Here is a 23,990-nt window from a genome sequence, read left to right as displayed (position 1 = left end):
CATTTTATTATAAAATTCACTCTGTGCACGCATTCCCTTCCCTATACAAGAATAACCATGTATGTGAACCTACAAATTCAGTAAAAAGCAGTTTCACTGGACATAAAATAAGTTTCGAATATATATATATATTTAATTTTGCTATAACGTATCGCTGCGTAAAGCTTGGGAAATGAGTTCAAAAGATATTTTTATTAAGCGTCTTTCTGAATACACATATTCACATAATTGCTAAATATAGAGAAGTACAATATTTTCGGAATATTGCAATACACTACGTTTCCCAAGAAAACTATAACCGGAAATTACGTATTTAATATGCCGCGTAAGGTTAGAGGTCAGAGTTCACCTAAAGGTTAGTCTCATGGCGCCCGACATTGTCAAACATGGTAATGCCTTTTTCAACTACACAATGCTTTGACATTGTATATGTATTATTATAACCAAGTACTCTACCTACTCTGTTTATGTCAAGAAACCATGAAGAATTTCAGCTATCTGTGAAGTTTGTTATACCTGGATTTAGTGTGTAAAACATAATTCTGAGCGTTAACTGCTTTACTCGGTAAGTACTTTATAATACACCGATTTCATTTACTTTGCGGTTATTACTCCAAATGAGTCATAATATAACCAGACATTGTTATGAATATTTGAAGATTACTATCTGTGATTCGCTAGCTTAACATTTCATAAAACATTGATAGTGCGCATAGCGGATTAATACAGTTCATAGACGTCGACCGTTAAACTATAGTATTATAAGTCTGACTGAGTTGACCAGGTGTGTATCATTGTGGCTTATCGAAAGATTTTAATTTTGTTTTCTTGGAACCTCAACCTCGGTTGTTCTAACTGGCAAACTAATGTACGTGTGTATATATATATATATATATATATATATATATATGTCTTTTTCATGCACTTTTGCAGGCTATCTATTCAATGGCCTTGGTCCATCTTCGAAAACTAGGTCTGCTTCATCTTGTAAATCGTGCATGTGCGTCTCGCAGCCTGGCATCAAAGGCCCAAACGAAGGAATCTGAATTGGGACCAATATTCCAGTATGTGGGACAGCACAGAAAGCCCAAAGACAAAGTCTTCGTCTGGGGATTCAGCTACACGGGGGCTCTTGGCATTCCTAGCTTTGTGATTCCGGACAGTGGGAGAAAAAAACGCCGGAAATATCAGTTTACCCCATATCGGCTTGACACCGCAGAGCAGGTACTGCACTGTAGATGCCGCCTAAAGTATCATATGGTGGCGAGATATGCTGCCTAATATCAAAGTCTATAAAATAGACTGACACCATGCTTAACACATCACAGCATTTCTTATGTCTTGTGTCCTGTTTGCCCACAGATTTCATCAGCAGCCTGTGGTTATGGGTTCACGCTGCTGTCCTCTAGAACTCGAGACATTACCAAATTGTGGGGAATGGGCCTCAATAAGGACTCCCAGTTGGGTTTCCAGTGTTCCCGCCATGACCGGGGTCAGCATCCCTTCCTTTCTTCTTAACCGTCTACGGCTCCTCCGCTGTCAGTTACAGGCAGTCCCCGGGCTAAGAATGTCCAACCTACAGACAATTTCTACTCACTAACTGACTGCCATAAAGTATATTATACTAAAAATTCAGGTTAAATATAATGGTTCATAATAACGAACACACGCATGACTTTGTGGTGCTCATGAAATCATTGTGCGGCTTCAGCTGTTCATTGGCTCGAGGTACAGTCCTGTATGTAACTTATTACTGTATAATAATAATAATCATCTACTGAATTATTATGTACTGTGTTATTATTGCTCCGACTTTCCTACAGATTTGACTTAAAGACAGACTTAGGGAGCGGATCTCCTTCATGACCTGAGGACAGCCTGCAATTGAATGGAAGCCCAAAGTTAAATTTGACAGGTTACCCGGTTTGTAAGAATGCAGATACAATTCTTTCGCTCTCCTTGGTCCCCAGAGAAAAGCTATGCCTACGTGCTGGAGCCCTCCCCAGTGCGCCTTCCCTTGGCCAGGCCGCAGGAGACGCGGGTGCTGCAGGTGGCCTGTGGGCGCGCCCACTCCCTCATCCTCACGGACTCTGAGGGCGGTAAGCCACGAGGGGGAGGGACATGTCCCATCACACCCGGGTGTAATCAACCCTTTTTAGTTCTTAAAAATGAAGCTTCCCATCCTCAAGCTGTATTTGATGTGCTTTGTGACAACAAAAGTGTCTGTGGTCTAATGTAAATATAAGGATCAGATAATACTTTGTGACGTTGCTTACAGTGTTCAGCCTTGGGAACAATGCGTACGGACAGTGTGGGAGGAAAATAGTAGAGGATGAAGTTTACAGGTACGCTCTCCACGGATCCATATCTGCTGAATGTTACGCAGGTTTCTTTTCTGCACAGTTCACAATACAATAAGTTTGCAATGTCATTTATTTAGGAAATACTTCTGTCCAAAACAGCGTTCAATTGAAAGCAGCGTTAGACAGTCCCTGGTGCATTCGGGGGTTAAGGGCCCAGCGACTCTGAGATTTGTGTTGGCATAGCAGAAGGAACATTCGATCTAAAGTTTTTATCAGACAGCTTCAGTATGTTGTGCATCATTTAACACAGGGAATTTAAGCTATATGTTTTCAGTTGACTGTTAAAGTTATTTGTCTGGATTTGTGTGGCTAAACAGCTCAATCGAGAACTGGCGAATGAAAACCAGCATATCTGGTTGAAGTAAAACCAATAAGGGGCAGTGTGCGGCTCAGTGGGCGGAGCCTCTGTGCCTTTGATCAGAAGGTCGCTGGATTGAGCCTGACCTCGACATGGGTCCTTGAGCGAGGCCCTTAACCCCCCCCCCCCTTCCCTGGTGACTGTCCTTCCATTATAATAATTTCTATGTCTGTCACAACTGCGGTCTGACATGCCTGCCGCGCTTAGAAAGTTACCTTATGAGGAAAGGTGTTGTTCTGATTGACAAATGATAATCTTTTGTTTCCCTCCCAGTGGAAGCCATGTCATACACAAGATTGAAGGTTTTGACAGTCGGGTCACTCAGGTGAGTTGATTGTGCTTAGAATCAAGGAGCGTTTGTAGACTAGAATTGTTAAACATTGTGTAAATTAAGTTTAGTACATTCATTTTTCCCTAGTTCTTGTATAATATTACAAAATGGAACTGTGCAAATCAAAAATGTAATTGATAGTTTTTAAAATACTGCAGGAAGAATGTATTAAAGTGTCTGTAACAGGCTTGCTTTTTCAAATGTGATTTTGTTTTAAAATGGTACCACAGTTAGAAATCCACCTGTGATGCTGCCTTTCTCCTCTAGGTGGCATGTGGGCAGGACCACAGCTTGTTCCTGACTGAGACGGGCAGAGTGTACACCTGCGGATGGGGGGCAGACGGACAGACAGGTCTGCTGATGTTCACATATGACAGGCATTCCTGAATACCATGAATTAACGTTACGTTTGTATAGCGCTTTTCAAGACACACAAAGCCACACAGACGCAATGGGGAGCCACTTCTGTAAACCATCTGGTGATGTAATGGGACAGTGCACCCACCACACAGCAGCCAAGATGGTGATGGGGCAGGAGAGAACTCACCACTTAGATATAAGATATGATTAGGAGTCACAATGGGCGATTTCAACCAGGGCAACGGGGTACCACCTCTACTCTTTCAAAAGATGCCCAGGGATCCTTTATGATCTCAGAGGGGGGGGGCAGGAGCTCGGTTTTACATATCGTCTAGAAGACAGTGTCTCCGTCACTGCACTGGGATCCACAGACCATAGGATGGGCTCCCCCTGCTGGCCACACCAACACCTCCTCCAGCAGCAACCCAGCTTTCCTAGCTGGTCTCCCACCCAAGTACTAGCCAGGTCCTGCTTGGCTTCCGGTGGGTTACCTGGGCTGAGCTGCAGGTGGCACAGCAGCTGACAACCCAGATGCTGATTATTCAGTCTATAGACTAGAAAGAAAGTGTTTTGCTCTTTAGCATTTCTCTACACCAATGATTAATTTTATCCTTCATCTTAGCTCACAGTAGCTGATCAAAAATAATGTCAATATTTGTAGCTAGATATCCTGTGTTTTCACAGATGGGAAATTATTGACACACCACAACAAAATGCATCCTCTGCATTTTATCCTTGTGTGATATAGCAGCAGGCAGGTATTAGTTACTGCCCGGAGAACAGTACCATGCTGGTCAGGGATTTGAACCAGTGACCATCCAATCACAAGCACACTTCCCTAACCATTAGGCCACCGCTGCCCACTTGCGTTTGTGTTAGCAGGAGATGTTTATAATGGCTTTGCGTTCATTCGGCAGGACTAGGAAGTTATGACATGGCCTCCCGGCCTGCGGCTGTCGCGGGGGACCTGGCTGGGGTGAGGGTGCGGCAGGTGACGTCTTACGGGGACTGCAGCCTGGCCGTGTCGCAGGACGGGGAGCTCTTCGGATGGGGAAACTCTGAATACCGGCAGCTGTCCGCCGTTACGGAAGCAATGCAGGTAGAAGCCACGGCTGACATTATGGGCGCCGGGTGGCTTACAGTTTGCTGCATATTTTTAATTCTTGCGTTTGTCCTCTAATGTCTGAGTGACATTTAAGTCACTGGGCCAAGAAACCCCTCAACTCACCTGCATACGACACGAGGTGGGTTTTAACACTTTACTTTCCTTCCCTCCTCGACAGATCAATACTCCACAGCACCTCCCGGTGGAGGAGATGGGCAAGGTGCAGCAGGCTGCCTGCGGGGGGACTCAGGTGGCTGTACTGAACGGTGAGGTCAGGGTAGTCAGACCTGGGGCCCGAACCATGAACCAGAATCAGATTCTTTATTATTCACCAAGTCCCAAGTGTACAAGGGATTCCTCCTGGTGCGATTGTCAACCAGAGGTGGGAAGTTCAGGTCCAGGAAGGACAAATCCAGCTCAAGGTTTTGTTTCAACCATTCAGTTGAGCATAAAGAGTCACAGTCACAGAGTACACAGCTGGTTGGTTGGAACAAAATCTTGGTCTGGATTTGTGCTTTCTGGACCCGAACTCTGCATCTGTGTCATAATGTCAGTCCAATAAAAAGTACAGAATGAGATAATGATGTACAAAATACACGGTAAAAGATAAAAACATAAATAGACCATACAGAACAAAAACTGCAAATAGTGTGACAAGTTAATGAATTTCCCCAAGAGTGATTGGTGTCGTTAAAGTGCATCTGTGTGTGTGTGTGCTGACTGCAGTAGTGCACCAGGGAAAGGTTGTTACTGTGATTATGGGATGGGAGGGGCAATATTAGTGTGCATTACAATGCGTGTAGTAAAGTGCATTTGCAGCAGTTAAAACAGAGGAATATCAGAGCAGTGTTTCCCCAAGCATTTTACTAGGGGGGTGCCCCGCCCCCCCAACGGCACCTCCCGGCCCCCTATTATTATTTATTCATTATTATTTATTCAGTTTTATTTTATTTTCTATATAGCACCAGATCACAACAGAAGTCATTTAAGGTTCCCTTTCCTATATAACAGGTCTATACATTGTCCTTTTTTTAAACTAAATAGCTTTATGTTATCTTATTTACACACAGCTTGTCATATTTGTTTCTACACGGTCACGCGTTTACAATTCCCCTCTGCTCTCTGTATCGCGCATGGCGGAGTTCTGCTCCGATGCGCGCGCACACACAGGTGAGCACACTCCCACCAGCGGACAATATGTCGCGTCAACCACCTGAAAAGTAGACAAAAATCCCCCCCCCCCACCCTGAAAGCTGCAAACCTAGGGGAAACACTGCAGAGCGGTCCTTGTTCAGAAGGATTACAGCCTGAGAGAAGCCACTGTGGAGGTGCTGGCTGGTCCAAGTCTTTAGGGCTCTCACTCTGTCGACTGAGATGGGAGACCTTGGAATAGAGTGGCTAGGCTGCGAGAGCTTGTTTAAATTGACTTTTTCTTCGTCCACTTACATTAGCCCAGACTGCCTTAAATCTCACAAGTTATCCGGCTAAGCTAGAAATCCTGCTTTGTGATACAGCCCCCTGGATTAGTACTTATTTTGCATTAGGGTTTTCACTTTAGCTATGATTTTGTGCATCTGTTTAGTTTTGTAAAACCAGAATATTGCAGGTGCAGATTAAGACCATGGCTCTCTATTTTGTGTGTGTTGTTTGGTTGATATGTCGGTCACAATAATGTCAAAGTTTCTATCTTGCCTCAGACAAAGGCGAGGTGTTTGTTTGGGGCTACGGCATTCTGGGAAAAGGGCCGAATCTGTCGGAGTCCAAGAAGCCAGAGATGGTCCCGCCCGCGCTGTTTGGGCGCTCGGAGTTTAACCCTTCGGTGCGAGTCACTCAGATCCGATGTGGACTACATCACTTTGCAGCTGTCACAGGTACATCAGTTTGATCAGAGGTCCGTTTGTTCATTTTTAAAGCATTTGTGCCTCTTGCTTAATGCAGCATGATAACAGGTAATATTTTTGATTGCATTACTGGAAAAAAAGATTGTTTTGTTCTGAAACCCAGTACTGACGATCAAAGCCCTAGGTTGTGAAATTCTGTGCAAGAAAATACCTTCTAAGGGATTATTACTGATTTATGTTGCTGTCTAGATGGCTTTATCTGGAGAATCTTAATTGGTTTTGATTTTAGAAATCCATTGCTTACAGCATAACGTTTATTTTTTACTAAACACGTTGAAAAGTACCTTTTCCAAAGGTTACAAAGAGTTCTTTGTGAACCTTAAGATGGAAAAAATTTGTCACAAACCACTAGACTGCTGGTCCAGCTGTGAACTCTAAGGTGGAGACACCAACATGACCATCAGCTGTGGAGTAAATGAGACAGGTAGCATGCATGTGATGTCACCTTTGAGGGCGTTTCTTAGTGCGTCTTGCTTCCAGATGACCCCAGGTGTGTAATAGTATGGAACCACATCTATCTATACAGGCACCTTCTTTGTTTCAAACAATAAGAGACAGTGGTTTGGCATGAACTTGTTTGGTGAGAATGTAACTGAGCTCAAAGTGAACAAACCACAGTGCATGTACATATGAGGCTGGTATGGGCCCTGAGAGGAATGTGCTTTGTTTCAGATAAAGGCGAGCTCTTTGTTTGGGGCAAGAATGTGAGAGGTTGCCTGGGAATCGGCAAGGCGGATGACCAGTTCTTTCCATGGCGGGTAAGGGCTGGATCCAGCTGAGTTTTAATGTCTTTATAAAGCAGAACTGTTTTTAAGGCATGCTGTTCCATGTTTCAGGTGACCGTGCCAGGCCATGTGGTGGATGTGGCATGTGGGGTTGATCATATGGTGGCGCTGGTTAAGTCCCTGATTTGACCAGGCCCAGACATGAGACACCGCCCTTACGCCGGTTTGCTAGGCACTGCCCGTGGAGCTTTCCATTAGACTGACCTTCGACCTTTCTACTGAAGCCGTCCTCAAGACTTAAGAGCATCTGAAGTCGCATAACGGCATGTATTGAAATGCTATATGTGACATTTTGGTAGATGCCATAGCTGGTTTTTTTTTTTTTTTTAAACAGATTCTGAATTGGTCACAGAGAGGTAGAATTGGTTGAAGGGCAGGAGGGGAATCCAGGATGGGAGGAGCTTTTGTAGGTCTGCCAAACAGATAATTTAATATCAGCAGCTGTTGACATTCTTTGTTCACCAGTTGGTTGTGTGCACTAATGTGCAGAAGCCAGTTTCATGCAGTGTACTGCTTTGTTCACTAGCCTTAAACTGACATGAATGTAAACAAACGCAATATTAAGATGAATTCACATCACTGCTCTACAATTATAGAAATTAGTGTAATATGTTGACATAATGTAGAATGTTTCTCAACACTGATGAAAGGATACTGCATTCAGATTGACAGATTAAAGTACTTTATTTTTTTTTTATTTGCCACACTTGATGTACCAATTTGCTTTTAATTATTTCACAATTCTGATAATCTGAAAATGCAAAACCATTTAACTTTTGGTGATGGGAAGAGGTTTCAAAAAGGGGGGGAAAAAATAAAAACCCACAGACGAAATACACTTGAACACAGGCCCATGACTCGGGTCAGCCAGCCGTGAGCGGGACACAGCATAGAAACCTTCTTAAGGGATAGTCACTTTGATCATACATTCAAAACGTAGCAGCTTTAGTTCATTAGTTCACAGCCCCCATACAGACATACTATCTTGAAATGAATTGTAGGATTAACGCTTACAGGAAGAATGTTCTGCGGTTGCAACATAAGGGGCTGGGGAAGTGTTATAAAATTGGCCAAGATTTGAATTAGATTCCTGGCTTGAAAGCTATAGATTTTACCCTCGTATTCCACCATTAAATTCTAACAAACATGAAAAGTATTGGGGGGTGGGGGTACATTTCACAAGAAACCTACAAGCCTGGAGTATTTAAGCCCCTTTAAAAATAACCCTAAATACCCATGATCCTTTATATTCAAAAAAAGTAGCTAAACGGCGGGACTCAAGTTACGTCGCAAACTTGCAGTTTAGGCTCAGGAACATCTGGCGATAGGTGAATTTGCATAATGTCCACTGAGCAGCATCTTTTAGGTTCTAATTCTCAACGGGTTAATTTAATCAGAACTATGTGAGAATCAACACCTTCAAAACAGCCATTCAACCTGTGTTCCATTTGACCCAAAGTAAATGAGAAACACCAGTCACGGTCTTAATGCTGAGACTGTCACAGTCACCTCATGCACCGTGACTGTTCAGACCACCGGATTCTAGCTCACTGTAAACTTAAGTCACATTATTCTGGGAAACATGTAAAACGGACCTTAAGTCCTGCTTTAGCTTAATAAAAGGATCAGTGTTTTAGAAGCAAAACATCGAGCACGTGAAGAGCAGCCATTCACCGTATGTCCTCAGTGCTACACAAGGATTAGCGCCATCTTCACCATCCGTGGCTCATCGGGCTCTGCACTTGGCTTGGGGGGGGAAAAAAAATAAAAATAAAAATGGGTGAACCAACTTGCCACCCATAATTGTTCTGCGGTCACCTACAAATAAAACCGGATCGTCCCTGAAATTCAGCACTACCAGATATTAATGATGGATTACCGCTGCAGTTAATTAATATGGATGTAAAACCAAAAGTTCATGTTATGAATTCAAACTAATTTCCATTTTCAAGTCGACTCATAGGGACTATGATCCATCCACCCTAATCTTGGGAAAATTAACTCGGCACAGTCTGAAGCCACTTGATATTTTAGTGCAAGAAAAGTTGCACTGGAAGTGAGTCAGAGGCAAAAAATGAAAAAGCGTCACACGTACAAAAGACGTGAGGCCACCTGAACCTAATAATGGCAAGACAGTGGGCCGTGTGTCACTTTTCACCTGAACTTGGTGCCGGAAAAAAAAAAAAAAAAAAACTTCTACATATATCCCACAAAAAAAAAAAAAAATGAAATGCAATTGTTTTATCAACAAGGAACGCATGCTTCATTCAAAAAAGGCTATTTTCACTCCAGTTTAGGTTTTGGTGTCAGTAAAGTTACATAACATACCCAGAAAAACAACGGAACATCACAAGGCATAGAAGCCAGGGGGGTCCAAAACAACCTGTGCTATTCCAGAACAATCTCTCGAAAGTTTGTTTACCTTTTTCTAAAAAGGGTAACGAAACCACTCATTTACTCATCAGGTCTACAGAGATGAACTTAAATGTTCAGTGGCAGAAAGTATGACAGAGAAAGCTAAGTAAGCTATGCAAGCTGAACTGTGTGAGAAGACTAACCAAAAATTAACCCCATCCTACGTTAAAAGTACCTCGTTGCCCTAAAAACATTGTGTGCAAAACAAACGCGGCAAGACGAGAGACTGGGGTGAAATGGATTCCCAAAATGAAATGCACTTCAAGCTCAAAACAAGTTTTTTTTTTTTTTTTTTTTTTTTTTTTTTAATCCTTGGGATAAACGTCACCCATGAATCTAACACTGATGTAAATGGCTTCCTAGAACAAGTGGGTTTGGTGTAGAGAAATGCCACAACCAATCCGAGAAGAAAAACAACCCAACAATCCTTGTCTCATGAGCTACCTTCCTGGACACCAAATTATGCTTAGTTTTCACATTAGCAGCTCCATGGGACCTTAAAGTGCAGACCAGGGGGGGTTTAAGGCCTAAAAACAGGGACAACGTTGCATAATGTACCCACATGATCCCACCGCCACTGATGATCTGACTGACAACGTCTCCATCCCTATCCCTCCAATACTGGAACAGCTAGTTTGGTAAGAATCAAAGTGTGGTGTGGGGTTCATATGTTTGTTTTTCAACAAATAATTTCCTTGATATTAATGGAAGAGAAAGCAACGCTTCTGGGGGGTTGGGGGAGGGGGGGGTAGGTGGTGAAGAGACAGCAGACGGCAGTTGTGCAAGACCTGCTGCAAGTGAGCATCTCACGACTGCGGCCAAGGTGCACACAACTGTTAGCGAAGCCAAGGGCTCCAAGCAGACTGAACGCTGACCAATACTGTGCTTGCCGTCAGTTTTCAGTTTGCACACTGAAAGGACTCAACTTAATCCCCAGTCAGCTAAAAATACACACAATGAAAGTACTGAATAGACAATTCACTGGTCTGATAAATAACCTCGTTGGCAAAAAAAAAAATGATGCAATTTGTATTGAATGTCCAATAGCCACCTTCAGATATAGCTTAACTACAACATATTGCTGAAACAAGATTGCATACTTTGTGGAAAGGAACTATTGTATTAACAAATCCCACACTATAGTAATCAATCACTGTACAGTGAACGCAAACAAATCCATATACTTTAAGACAGCTTATTCAATGTTGAGAGGCCAAACCGCACCATGGTAAATACCACCACCTTATTCTCTCCTGTAGTTGCACCTTTAAACAGCTTTAGGCAAGGCATCGGTTTAGGCTCAAAGCATCATGGCACTGTATGCAAGGGGAGATTCAAAAACAAAATAACACTAAACATATAAACCATGCCAGAGATTCTCTTTGTGCAGTGTCGTTTTCCTTAAGATAATGTAAGAGCAGTTATAACAATGTTTTTGATGCATGAACAGGTCAGATTGGCAAATCAAAGCAACCCAGCAGTCAGGGAAGAATGGAGGTGGTGGTGGGGGGGGGGGGCAGCAAAGGGGACAGCCAACAAAAATGTTTCAGGAGCTGGTATAAAATTTCGGGCTTGGGGGTTTAACAGATCCTGCTGGCATGGTCACAAAAGAAGATGGGAGATGCTCTATGATCACCACAGAACTAGACCTACTGCTTGGTGGTGTTGGCACAGTCTCTGAGAACAGAACACAGAATATTTGGGCTCATTGCAGACTAAGAGTCCCCCCCCCAGCAGTCCACAGGTAAGCTCTTGGCACTTTTGAGTTTGACATTATCTGACGGTAACTTGACGTGTCAGCGGGGAGGCGAGACACCAGTCCCACGGCTCCGCCCTTCACTGTCCTGTGCTCTCATTGGTCCGCAAAGCTCCAATCACACTCTGGATATTTTCTTCGGGGACCTGGTAAAGGAGCAAGGGGAGGGGGGGGCATTAGAGAACACGAACCATCTACGAGCAGCGTCAGCTACGGAAGCGAATTATATTTGGGCAAAAATCAGCTCAATCTTTCCAGAATCATTAATTATACCAATAGCGCAGAGGTCACTAACAGGCGGTTATTTTAACCAGCACAGCGTTTGTAGTCTTTTCGGTAGTGGTTTAGCAAACGCTTTTAACCGCGTAGTTCGGTGTATGCAGCCCTTTGTCCGTCATAATGTGCCATTAGTGTTGATATCAGCAGCAAAGCGACCAAAAAGCCGTAATGCTCCTAACAGAGTAGCTGACCTGTCCTGAAATCATACAGCTGAAAAGTTTCCAAAACACAGTATGTATTATATAACATGTTGGATAAATAGACAGTTTATTGGTGATTTCATGTTCGTGGAAGTTTCCGCTTTTTAACAACTGTGTAAAGTAATGTTATCTGTTATATAAATCAACTAAGGTGAAACAAAAACTGTACATATTCAGCATTTGGCATGCCACTCACGATTTCAGACTCGCACAGGAAATCTTACGGCAAATCTATATTATTCCATTATAAACCTAAAATAAGCTACGTCAAAAGTATATTTACACGGTTAAATACAAAAGCAGACTATTTACAAGGTAAGAATTATTACATATCTATGCAGACATCTTGAATTGAATTGTACTGAATTAACTTGACAGTGAGATACTGATTACATGCAATGTTGATACAACCGATAGGCTACTTAAATATACATCACACTAAATAGTTAGACATTATGATCTTCCGGACCTTTGCTTCAAGAAATTTTCTGTAACTGGACCTCTTTAAATTTTAGCTGACTTCCCCTGCAATACAGCTATTAAACGAATTAATTTTTTTTAAATGCCAATATCGCAATATATATCGCAGAAAGAATAAATATTGCAATGTGATTTTTTCCCCCCAATATCGTGCAGCCCTACTGCCAACCTTCCATCCCACCACACTGCAGGTCACATGGTGCGCCGCATAGCTAAGAGCCGCCGCACCTCCCCTGCGCTAAACCACATGGCAAACCATTACCTTTTTTTCCTGTCAGTGCTGAAACTTTTGTTATAGTTCAGATTTGTGGACTTCAGAGCTCTGCATAAGCACATTTAGCTGGCTTTTGAGCACTCAAGAATTCTTCTAATACTTTACTCTGCCTAATGGTTTATTTCTTAGGGTAATTACACAAAATGAATTTTATAAAGAAAAAAAATCCCTGTAATACAATGTACTGGATTTGCCAAAACTGGTGTTAATGGGAGAAGCAGAAGTTTAGTCTGGGGCTGTGTGACTACTTTCTAGCCCCAGAACAGAAATCCAATACAGATTAACCTTAAATGACAATGCTTTAGGGTTCACGGGGGGCACAAGTAGATCTGTATTCATCTGAAGCCCCAAAACGGAACTCTTCAGGATCCAAACCAAAGGCTGTGTTCCGGACGAGGGCAAACTCACCAAAGCATGGTCGAATTTAAAGGTACTGATGTAGTACGCTGGAATGTCAGCAGTAGCCAGAGGTTCAGATATTTGAGCCACAATGCCGCACTCATCTGTCAGCACCAAAAGCAAGGGTGGGAAAAGTTACAGCCACGTGTGGATAGAGAGCTTACTTCTGTATAACAAAACACATAAAAACCATTCAGATTTTACATTACATCTATGTAGCAGATGCTTTAAATCCAACAGAAAATACAACAGAGAAGGTAGAGTTCTTAGTTGCAGTTGAAATTAAGGGCCCAAGGCAAAAAAATCACACTGCTGACCACTGGATTTTGAACCAGCAACCTTCTGATCATGGGCCTAACCCACTAAGTCAAATAACGCTCCGCCAATCAACATTTAAAAAAAACAAAACAAAAAAAATACATCACTTATACACATTCCAGCACTTGGTCCCTTTGTACAGATGGACAGAGGACTGTCTGATTATTTGTCCTTGTCCATTGGCTGCTAACTATAGACAAAGAAGAAATATCCATGCAGGTAAGACTCACCAAATCCGAGTGGCTGCCCTCCGATGCGAACCATCTTCCATAGCTCTCCTGAGGCACTGGTGAAGAGAACGTTGTTGGGAAACCTGGAGCATCACAAAGTGACAGGTTGGGGACAAACGTTCAAACTGATTCTCAGCCTTCAAAAATTATGGTGGCCATTCTTAGTTGTCTGGGAGCAGTGTTTCCCAATCCGGTCCTTGGGGTCCGGCAGACAGTCCACGTTTCTGCTCCCTCCCAGCTCTCTAGCTAAAACGTGGACTGTCTGCAGGACCCCAAGGGCCGGATTGGGAAACAAACAAAAAAAAGATATAAGGAATACAAAATATGCAGAATGTCCATTCAATCTACAGGTCATGTAAGCTGCAGGTCAGAAAAGATAAAGAGGCAAAGCCATTTATACGCCACCTTCGGGTCATCTGCTCATCCATGACCAGAGAGATGTAGCCTTCAATCAGGGAAAAGGAGAAGAAGCGAATGTGCCCAGAATCATCACTGGCTCCTGCAGGCTCCTTAACCCTAAAGTGTCAAAGGATGGAATCAGTTGTTATAACTACAAATAAGTGTTTTTCTACTAACCTAAGACAGAACCTTAGCTTTATACTACGGATACATGTCAGCACATGGAGGGACACTTACCCACTGGAATAGAACATGACATCCATTAGCAGAGTGGCCACAGAAGGCAGGGTATCAGGGTTCAGGCTGGTCACACAGAACATGTTGCTGGGGCTGGACAGGGGGTGAATGATTGGGCGCTGGACTGGAGACAAGACACCATGTTTGGCACAGTGCCAAGAGCGACTGACGGAAGTTGCTAGAGTGGAATTTAAGATGCTAACACCGAATCAGAAAATGAAACTTGGGTTAAACCAATGCTCCCGTAGCTCAACAAGTAGAGCATTCTATTAACAACCTGAAGGTTCAAATCTGAGGGAGTACTTTAACTGTAACCCTTCCCTCTAGTGTACGTCAATTTGGATAAAAGTTTCAGATTAATAACAAGAGTTTCATAGTTCAGGCTAAAACTGTGAGCAAAAACAGTCTTCAGCCAACAGTCTATATCAGTGCTGCCAGAGTTTAGGTACAGTCCTAATTTGAAACACTTGATACAGATAAATCAGGTCCTTCAGTATCATATCAGTATTAGAGTCAGCTATATTGAAGCTAAGGTGGCTCGGATACTGAGATATTACTGAAGGGACCGATTATTTGTATCAGGTGTGTTGAATTTGGGCGGCACCTAAGCTCAGCGGGGGGGGGTGGATCTGCAGGAGCAGGGTTGGGCAACCCTGGTCTATATGAGCTGTTGGTCAGTTTGCCAGGACACACATACTGCACAGGTATGGGAAGTACAGCTATTATGTTGATCAATGATACATGACTCATACGTTATGAACTTGGCCCTACCCAATTTCGGCTTTACAAAGCCATTGGTGACCCCCAGGCTGTTGACGGCAACAGTCTCGCCATTCACTACACGCAGAAGGGTGAACTCGGAGGACAGGGTGTGCATGACCATCGGCAGGTCTCTCTCTCTCACCTGCAGAAGCAAAATCGGAGGAATGCAGAGGAGCTTAATTAAGATCCCATTCGATGAAGGATGCAGCCGACTCACTTACCCCATAGAACAAAGTGAATCATTTCAACATGTTTTAATGCGGTTACATCTTTGAGATAAAGGTGATATACAACAACGAAGCCGGTACAGTAAAAATGCTTTTGGAAAACTGAACACACAGAAGTACAGTTACAAAGGCAACTAGTCTCATATTCTGGAACAAATGTGCACACCAGCCCAAGCTGACAAGTCACAGAATTAGCAGAGCAAAAAAGCAGCAAGAAATTCAAAACAAATGCAGGAACACATTACAAACATCCAAGAAAATTTTACTGGTGTAATACATTTGGAAAAATCATACAGGGCTTACATTAAGAACAAACACATGCATACTTCATATGCATTTAATTATACCTAATTAGGCCTTGTGAGGACCATTACCAGGCTAAAAATGTTAAAGCTCATGACGGAAACTGATACGTAATGACACACACAAGGGACAAGGTGAGAAAAGTTTTCTGATTCTGGATTTATCTTTGTATATTTGTGGAGACATTTAACTGCGGTGGACGTGCGAGCGTGTGCACGCATGCGGTTGTGATGGGGGGTCTCACGACCCCTGCCTTTATCCTGCTTGTAATCGGATACCACAAAGCAGGTTGTTTGCTTGGTTTCTTTAAAGCTTGCGATTGTTTTCTGACCAAGAGCAGCTGGTGTGGGACATAGTCGCCCAATGTATGTTACAGCAAATTCCACCAAGAAGCTAATCCTCCTTATGCAACTGGGGCCAGATTGCCGTCAGCTTCCATTTCTCCACCGTGAACAGGACCTGGTTTATCACCATCCCAGTTCCTCTAGAAACCTTACTCACTGCCCTCGAGACAGGCTGCAGGATAGGAAACTATTAGCTTGATTAAGGAATTGCTTGTGCAAAGGGTCATCTATTAAAGTTTGAAAGCCTAACAGAATAATGGAAACATCTGGTACAGTTTAGCTCAGATGGAAGTTTATTTTAAGCTGATGCAGTGTGCAGGGGGACAAGTCATTCAAGCGGAGTTTGATAACACAAGATACATGTTTGGTGCTGCTGAAATTCTCTTTTTTTGGCCCCTTTCTGGAGATTTGCAAATGAAAACACCCTTCCACAAACACACAGGTGATACATGCGAAGGACATTTCAGCGAGTAATCAGTGAAGAGAGTCGTGCTTTGAGTAACTAAACAGGAGCAGAGCTTCTCAAATTGATCCCAGCCCTGAAACTGACATCTGATAAATCAGAGTCGAAGCACGGCAGTAAGCGCATATCTACAGAAAGGAGCCAAAAGTGTGCGACAGAACAATATCGATTACTTACACTGTAAAGAATTAAACTAACTGTTTAACAAAGGAATCGATAAAGGAGGAGGAAAAAAAACACACTTCTGTTGTGATGAGATCAATACTCCATCACAAATGTACTTAGCACCAGTTGTTAAATAAAAACTATGAAGTGAGAGGAGCCATGGAGGGACGTCTATTAGGACATTTGTGGTCCGTCACAATCAGCACAAACGAGTGAAATGGATTAAAGCAAACAAAGTGACACCGGCCCAATGGCAGCGCATCTTGGAGGGCATTTGCCTGCCAGATAATGCCGATGGAAACACCCCTCCAGTTTGTTTATACAACATACACTGCATTCCGATTTAACCTCTAACTGTATACAGAAATTCACTCAGCACGACACTGGCTCAGTACAATGTCATTATACAGCCTTTATTACACACTGGGACAGTGTCTGGCTGACACGTACGATTTATCTAACATGTACCATTTTCAAATCTCACCAAACTTTCACTACAACCTGCAAATATTAGCTCGCTGCTGGACAATACTGCTGGACGTTTCTTTCCCTACACAGTAAAACTTACTTATTCGACGGTACTTTAGAATCGTGGCAAAGGCTTGACATATTTCAATACTGACATTGTTTCCAATTCCTCTTGTAACTGCACTCATTAAATGCCCCACTGCCACCTTCAACCCAAAGACCAATATTAATAATAACAAACAACAACAATTAGGCAAGGATAGACAAAGTGATTACTGCCTCCCCTATACGTTCTATAATCTGCTGAAATTAAAGTGAGCATTACCTCACTATAACACAAAAAACAGAAGAACATTTCACTACAACACTTGTTTTGTTACAAAGGCAAACTGAAGGAATCACTGACACGTCTGACACTATTTACCCTCATCAAGAAGCTTCTCAGGTCTTATTTTTTGAGATGACAAATTTCCATGACAGTCCAGCACAAGGATAAGACAAACCTGTCTTTAATCTCTTCACTGAAAAGTATGATGAAACCCTGAACGTCTGGAATTTCACGTTTACTTAGTGACTGACGCGCGAGGGCCATCAACGAGACCTCTTTCAAAACATTTGCTACATGGTGCTCCAAGCGCATTATACATCAGCTCTTTGTTGTTGTTCAGTCATTGTGACAATGTCAAATGGTACCTATGAATGAAAACAAAAGAACAGATAAACAGAATTCCTTTTGAAGATAAAAAAAAAAAGACTCACCAGTATGAAGTCAGTCTGGTAGGTGGACAACATAAACACCGATATGTTGTGGTCAGCCAGAGGGGCTATCACCGACTTGGCAATTTTGGTGACCCCGATTGGTTGAGAGCTGGAGGAACTTCCACCCCCCGAAACCACATTGAGCGCCAGCCATGTGGCCTCCGCAACACTGAGGTGCTCGGACTCAGGCAGCTCTGAAACACAGCAAGAGGATCACCATCAGCCCCACAGACCTGCTTTTTACAGCGATCTCTGATTCATAGGTGAAAGACGGCACCTCACTGGCATCTTTTGCAGATTTTGCCACTCATAAAAGTTCTGAAATTATTCTAAATTAATGAAAACACTGAGATATAATGAACACTGTGCTGAATAATTAAAAAAAAAAAAAACCAACAATAAAATCTTGCTAAGCTAAAACGCTTTTATGCTCTGCCCCTCTTACATGCATCCGTCTTCCATTACGCTCAACCAAATGAGTGTTAGGGTGACACTACATTTTGTTACATAATTTTTTCCCAAAGTGCTGTACTGAAGTGTATGTCTTTCACCTGATTCCCCCCCCCCCCCATCTTTGACCTAGCACCCACTAATAAATGGATGAAGTAAACAACCACAGACACAAATCCTGGTTTATCAAGATAAAATAGCACATCAACATCTGCCTCATAAGACACCACGTTGCACTTTTTCTGACCAGATTTAATGGCGATTCTCAGATGATTTACTTTGGCAGAGAAAGGTACACAAACAAACAAAACAAAACTTCCTATCTGTCCAGGGTACCTGGACCGGTTCTGCAAACAGGACTTCTAGTATCCATGGTTACGAATGAGGGTCACCCTAGCAACCAGGCTAATGACACGGATTCACTCACTCAACCAAAAAAAACAAACAGTCTGGCCTTGTTAACCCATGGTGGGAAAAGCACTGTTACCTCTACGTTAATGTACTGTCAAACAGTGAAATTCAGACAGATGGGTGACAATGGCCACATTTTGTTGTGTAGTTGCAAACCCTGAAAGTGCAATGATAAATGTATAATAGACTGACCTTTGAAGCCTTCTTCGTCAACAATAATGGTGTAATCCTCCGGAGTTTCCGTCAGACTGAAGAATTTACATCTGAAGAACAGATGAACAAGCTCACTGGACATTGCTGCGCGCATGAATTAACCTGAACAGTCACATTCTCATTCACATGATGCGCCCAATGCGAAGTTATGAAGCCGAAGCTGGAAAACCTAGATAAAAATTAGACTGTGATTGGTAACGAGCCCCAAAACTCCTCTGGTGGCTTGACTCAAGATACTAGCCGTCCCATGCATTTCCGCATCTCCCTGTGAAACATAAGAGCACGCAAAACCGACTGGATCATCAGTGCATCTTAAGAATGCTGCGGTAAAAATATTACTGGGCAAATCGTGATAGGAAACTTAGCCGACAAAATGTCCAGGTCAAAACTAGAATGCAAGTACTTTCATTCCACGCAATTAAAATTGACACAGCGGTTGAGGGAGAGTTTTATGTTGCTCATAAAACCCAAAGCAGCGCTGAACGCGGTGAAAAGAGGGGCCTTTATTTATGATACGGCTCATCCACCCACACACTTCTTTCATTTCAGGGCAACCGCGTAAAGTGAGGACTCTGGACAGCTTTAAATCTCTATTTTCCCAATAGTGCTGTGTTTCACTTAGAGTCATTGCCCACATGTTCCACATATTGTGCTCGTTATGCAGATTTTTTTCCCCTTCCTGAGATTTTAGCAACATTTTTAACATGACAGGTTTTAGCAATAACCAAAACCGGATGGAACGAAGGTGAGATGCAAAGACAGGTCATGCAAAAACAGCTTTAAAAAAAAAAGTTAAGGGCAATGAAATTGATCACACAGACATCTATAGCTTACTTTTAATGTACAGTTTTGGTCATTGGTAAAAATTTCAATATCAGACAGGAAAATAACTGAGAAGAATACGGAAATGTATTCCTTTACCCACATTTCAATTCAGTCCCCCCCCCGCCCGAGTGCCCTAGTAAACTGGTACAAGATACCCAAGTGGAGTTCATAAATTAGTCGCACAGGTTCAAACAGACATAGGGCCTGTTTCACGAAGCTGGATTTCTTGTTTAGCCAGATAACTTGCCATATTTAAGGTAGGCAAGACTACATTGGATTTTATCATTGCCGATTTAGATTTAAGGTAATCTGGGCTAAATGTAATAAGTTATCCGGCTAAGCAAGAAATCCTGCTTCATAAAGCAGGGCTCAGAAGGCTAAGAGGAACCCTGCCAACATCCAACACACATACTGGATGGACCAGAATGATCCTGGCTAAAGCAACTAACCAGAGAACACAATCACTGTAAAACAAATTTTGATACTGGTATGGGAGAACAATTTGCCTTTTCACTATTACAACAGAGCCACAATCCACTTCCGCTACAGACTTCAATTACCACAGTTCTTGGATTGAGTATAATTATTATAGGGCTGTATTAGCAAAACTTCTGAAAAAAGTAAAATAAAATGGGTCAATTGCCATATTTGTTTTATTTCCACATCAATTTAGGTGATAAACTCCAAAAATCCCATTTCTGTACTATCGAGGAAAAAATTCAAATCCTGGGTTTACAAGAGGCAGACAACTAATAGGGATAAGCTTTGTTTAAGTAACCTGGGATATTTGGGCATCTGACACATGGATAAACCACATCCAAAGAAAGCCAAACAAAATCTAACACATTCTCCCTTTTACATGAATTTAAACTATTTAAAACCTCCTATTCACAGAAAGCATGTATAATGTCCTCCACCTTCAAATTGGTGTGTGTTTTCACTCAGAAGTAAAATAACATTTTCAAAAATGTAACTGCTTAAAAGCAAAACACGGTTATTATTTAGCTAGTTAGCATGTGGTTGCTTCAAGTCAGTGTAATGCGTAGCTGACAAATGTTAGACCAGTTAGACTTAAACATGATACGTCATTAGGAACATGTGAACCTAGTAAATTTTACATGTAGATTACACCTTAGCTGTGTGAACTATAAATAGTGAGAGGAAAACTAAATGATTTTGTTTTCGAGATACTAGAGAATGCCTCAAGAAAGGTGACGCAATTCCTGCAAAAATTTGGTCATGTTCTATCACGACAACTGACAACTGAAATGTCAGCCGATTGTTACAGGTACTAAAATAAACTTCAGAGTGCAACTTCACCGTTTAAGGATTAAGAAAGGGAACCAGGTGACGGTTATTTCGCCCCAGTTTTTTTTTAATGCGAGTCCTTTGGCACAACAGCCACAACGGCAGGTAAAAAATAATCACAATTCCATTACACACCCTGAAAAGGTACAAACACATAAGCAACTGATCCCGCTGCCCTTTCTAACCAGGTTAAGCATCTGCAATCATTTAGATATCTCAACAAATATGCAGAACTTCTGTTTTTATTGTGGAAGGCCGGGTTCAGCATTAGACCTTCATACACCTCTCTCTCTTGCACCAGATGTGACACCCTCCGCCCACACACTAGTAGTCTGTTTCTACCCTTGAGTCTTCAAATAAACAATCAGACAGTGAGTCAGCAGAGGCACGATATAAGTCTTAACCAGTGTTTTATAATGCAACGGATCTTTCAAGCAATCAGTCCGAATGTGTCGACAGAGCTCTTCCCATGATCGTTCACATTCCATAAGGATGTGAAACACTTTCCATACAGCGACTGAGTTTTGGGCTATTTCAAGCACCCCCAAGTCCTAAAAAAAATAAACCTTCATTTCTGGTCCAACAACTGAAGAAAACTCAAGTACCATACTGTGACTTAAACAAGCTACGTGTATATTTTTTACCTTTCAAAATTGCAAGGAAATGACCAGCTTAAAGCACCGACGAGTGCAGGCCTAGATAATTAACATGAAAGTATGACTGAAGATACCAGGAAGCTAAAATACACAGGCTGTTTCATTTCCAATTTTACTTGTCAAAACTAAAGACAAGCAAGGATATCAAACGTACCACCCAAGAAACATCTAATTTGAAAGCAAACAAACTACTGACATCTGCTATTGAAAACATGAACGCCAAATCAGAGGGACAGCACTATACTCTTAGACGCTGGCATTAAATGTGGCCCCTCATGGTAAAGCAAATATGTCTGACACAGCAGTGCATTCAGACCATTATTCTGCTTGCGAAAGCTGCCGGACAGGACACATAAAAAAAAAAATGTGGTTGGAAAGGTGGACATAAATGTATTTATCACTGGACGACAGGTCAGAATTCATTTTTATCAGTGCTGATGCTGCTTTTGTGCGCTTTGGAGACTGATAACACTCAAAACGAAAGCTCCCGAGATAGGCATTGACAGGCAGCAACCTGGCTGCCAGACACCTTCATACTCAGATACCCGGCCCACACCGTGCTGACGTTAGCAAGCAGGTTATAATTCCAATACTTAAGACCCAAAGGCTTAAAGAAAAAGAAACCGAGTCTGCATTTAAAAATGCTAAAAAGGTGGGTGACGTTTATAACAGTCAGTTAAGACTATTCGCCACATTAGTTTCAAGCACCTGCATTGAATTTCGCTTAAAATCTTCCCTCATTCTAACAATAACTGATACAAGGCTTTCGTGTCACATTTTAAAAATGTCCCTACATAACTCCAGAAAAACATGACTGATATATTCTACAGCATTCAGTTAAAAAGTTGGCTAAAGAGGAAGTAAAATATTGGCCCTTTTTGGGGGAAAACACATGCCTGGGTTAATTAAGGCGGTCGTTTATCAGTCCGCTCGCCCCGATTTACCAAACACGTTCAACGGTAACAAATAACATCACGGCTGGGGGAAAAAAAAAACATGCCGAACTGAAACATTCTGACAATCGGATTTTTTCCAACAATACCCTTAAATACATCAACCGCTTTACAATGACAATATTCGAAACACTGCTTTAATAAAAGGGAGCCAAATGTTTAAAATAAAATATCATCGAGATTACGCCGTCAGGCCAGCGAGACATTTCTGCGCCGTGGAGGAGCGTCTGCCTTCGGGACGCACTCTGCTCATTACCCTTGTTTTTCATCGATTGCAACGGCGGGGAAGCAAAGTTTTCCCCGACATGTAAGGTCTTTTAAGTTGGCCCCAGAATCAGGCCTATACGGACGGGACTGGTTCACGGAGCCGCTGCAGAGGAGGGGGGGATACTTTGTGCAACAGAGACGACAAACGCAAAGAAGCAGCGGTGTTAGTTTGCCCGTGAGAGGCGGCAAAGGAGATCGGCTGGATCTACATGGACTGCAATTTGCTACACTACCGACTGTATGCTTTCTGCATCTCGGAGTGAGACGTATAAGCCGGTTGAAGTTTAATTTAACACCGCCCCCTTTGTCGGCCGTACCGCTGTACGCACACTTCCCTCGCGTCGACTATCTTGCACAAAAAAACCCCAAAAAACAAAGGTATTGGGAAACAACGCAATAACAAATTAATGAAAATGTAGCGGACGATTTACTTTTGGGCGTCTCGTTTTCATGCAACAGCGACACAGCATGCAATACAACTGCAATAAGAATAACTTGACTCTAATTAACAGAACATGGTTGCAGATTTAAAAAAGATATCTTTAAAAAAACAATAACGGTATAAGAGAAACGCAACGTGCAGTTTCTTGCTTTATTGCGTTTCTTAAATTACTACGGACTTGCATTGTTCGTAGCTAGCTACTTACCTTGTTTTACTAGGCAAGAAGGCGAGTTTAATTAATCCGTGAGTGCAAATCTGAATACCTTCCTTTGCTATACTTGCTACTTTCAAGCTGTGTTCTAAAATATGCAACTCCATCTTTTACGTCTTCTCATTTGCAGATTATCTAAAAATACATATTTATCCTTCCTTTAAAATAATAAATAAATAAATAGAAAAGGAGCTTTAAAACCTTTAAACGAAGCAGGCAGCAGGTTGAAGAGAGGGGAAAAGGAAAGTTATCCGATGAGACGAGTAGAAGACAGAAGAGCAGAGTGAAATAAAAGAAACCACAATGAGGTAAATGGGGAGGGTGAGAAGAGAAAGACTGGTGGTCCCCGTGTTTTCTCTCCGACAGGGATTGGAATAGTCCAGCAGCTGGTATCAGTGAAACAAACAACTTGCCACTCAAACGAAGGGGAGGACCAGTGGAGGGCGTCCCATACGTCAATTGCATGATGGGACTTGTAGTTCAGTCACATTAACTTTGGGGCGTTCCAAAGTAACCCAGATTTTAAAAAGAGCAATGAAATGTATTTTAAGCACCTCGCAGAAATGTTGCTCA

General features: G+C 42.3%; 2 protein-coding genes across 2 annotated transcripts; one reads left to right on the top strand and one right to left on the bottom strand.

The window, feature by feature from the left end:
- Window positions 1–352: 352 nt before the first annotated feature.
- Window positions 353–7,899, top strand: rcc1l (RCC1 like). The gene is made up of 13 exons (XM_023819441.2): window positions 353–389; window positions 476–565; window positions 934–1,224; window positions 1,363–1,492; window positions 1,971–2,099; window positions 2,279–2,345; window positions 2,995–3,046; window positions 3,320–3,404; window positions 4,330–4,511; window positions 4,696–4,783; window positions 6,215–6,388; window positions 7,091–7,176; window positions 7,255–7,899. Exons 3-13 carry the CDS (start codon window positions 946–948, stop codon window positions 7,330–7,332), a joined length of 1,350 nt encoding a protein of 449 aa, XP_023675209.2. The 5' UTR covers window positions 353–389; window positions 476–565; window positions 934–945; the 3' UTR covers window positions 7,333–7,899.
- castor2 (cytosolic arginine sensor for mTORC1 subunit 2) lies at window positions 7,869–23,849 on the bottom strand. Its single transcript, XM_023819443.2, has 9 exons — window positions 23,412–23,849; window positions 18,735–18,805; window positions 17,682–17,875; window positions 14,962–15,094; window positions 14,191–14,314; window positions 13,960–14,070; window positions 13,555–13,637; window positions 13,016–13,110; window positions 7,869–11,520 (listed from the first exon to the last, which is right to left on the bottom strand). The coding sequence occupies exons 1-9, from the start codon at window positions 23,522–23,524 to the stop codon at window positions 11,455–11,457; spliced, it is 990 nt and encodes a 329-aa protein (XP_023675211.1). The 5' UTR covers window positions 23,525–23,849; the 3' UTR covers window positions 7,869–11,454.
- Window positions 23,850–23,990: the final 141 nt, after the last annotated feature.

This window comes from Paramormyrops kingsleyae, chromosome 18, assembly GCF_048594095.1.
Source record: "Paramormyrops kingsleyae isolate MSU_618 chromosome 18, PKINGS_0.4, whole genome shotgun sequence".
In the NCBI taxonomy this organism is placed as follows: domain Eukaryota; kingdom Metazoa; phylum Chordata; class Actinopteri; order Osteoglossiformes; family Mormyridae; genus Paramormyrops; species Paramormyrops kingsleyae.
The sequence above is the reverse complement of the archived record's forward strand: the minus strand, read 5'-3'. Positions and strand labels throughout refer to the sequence as shown.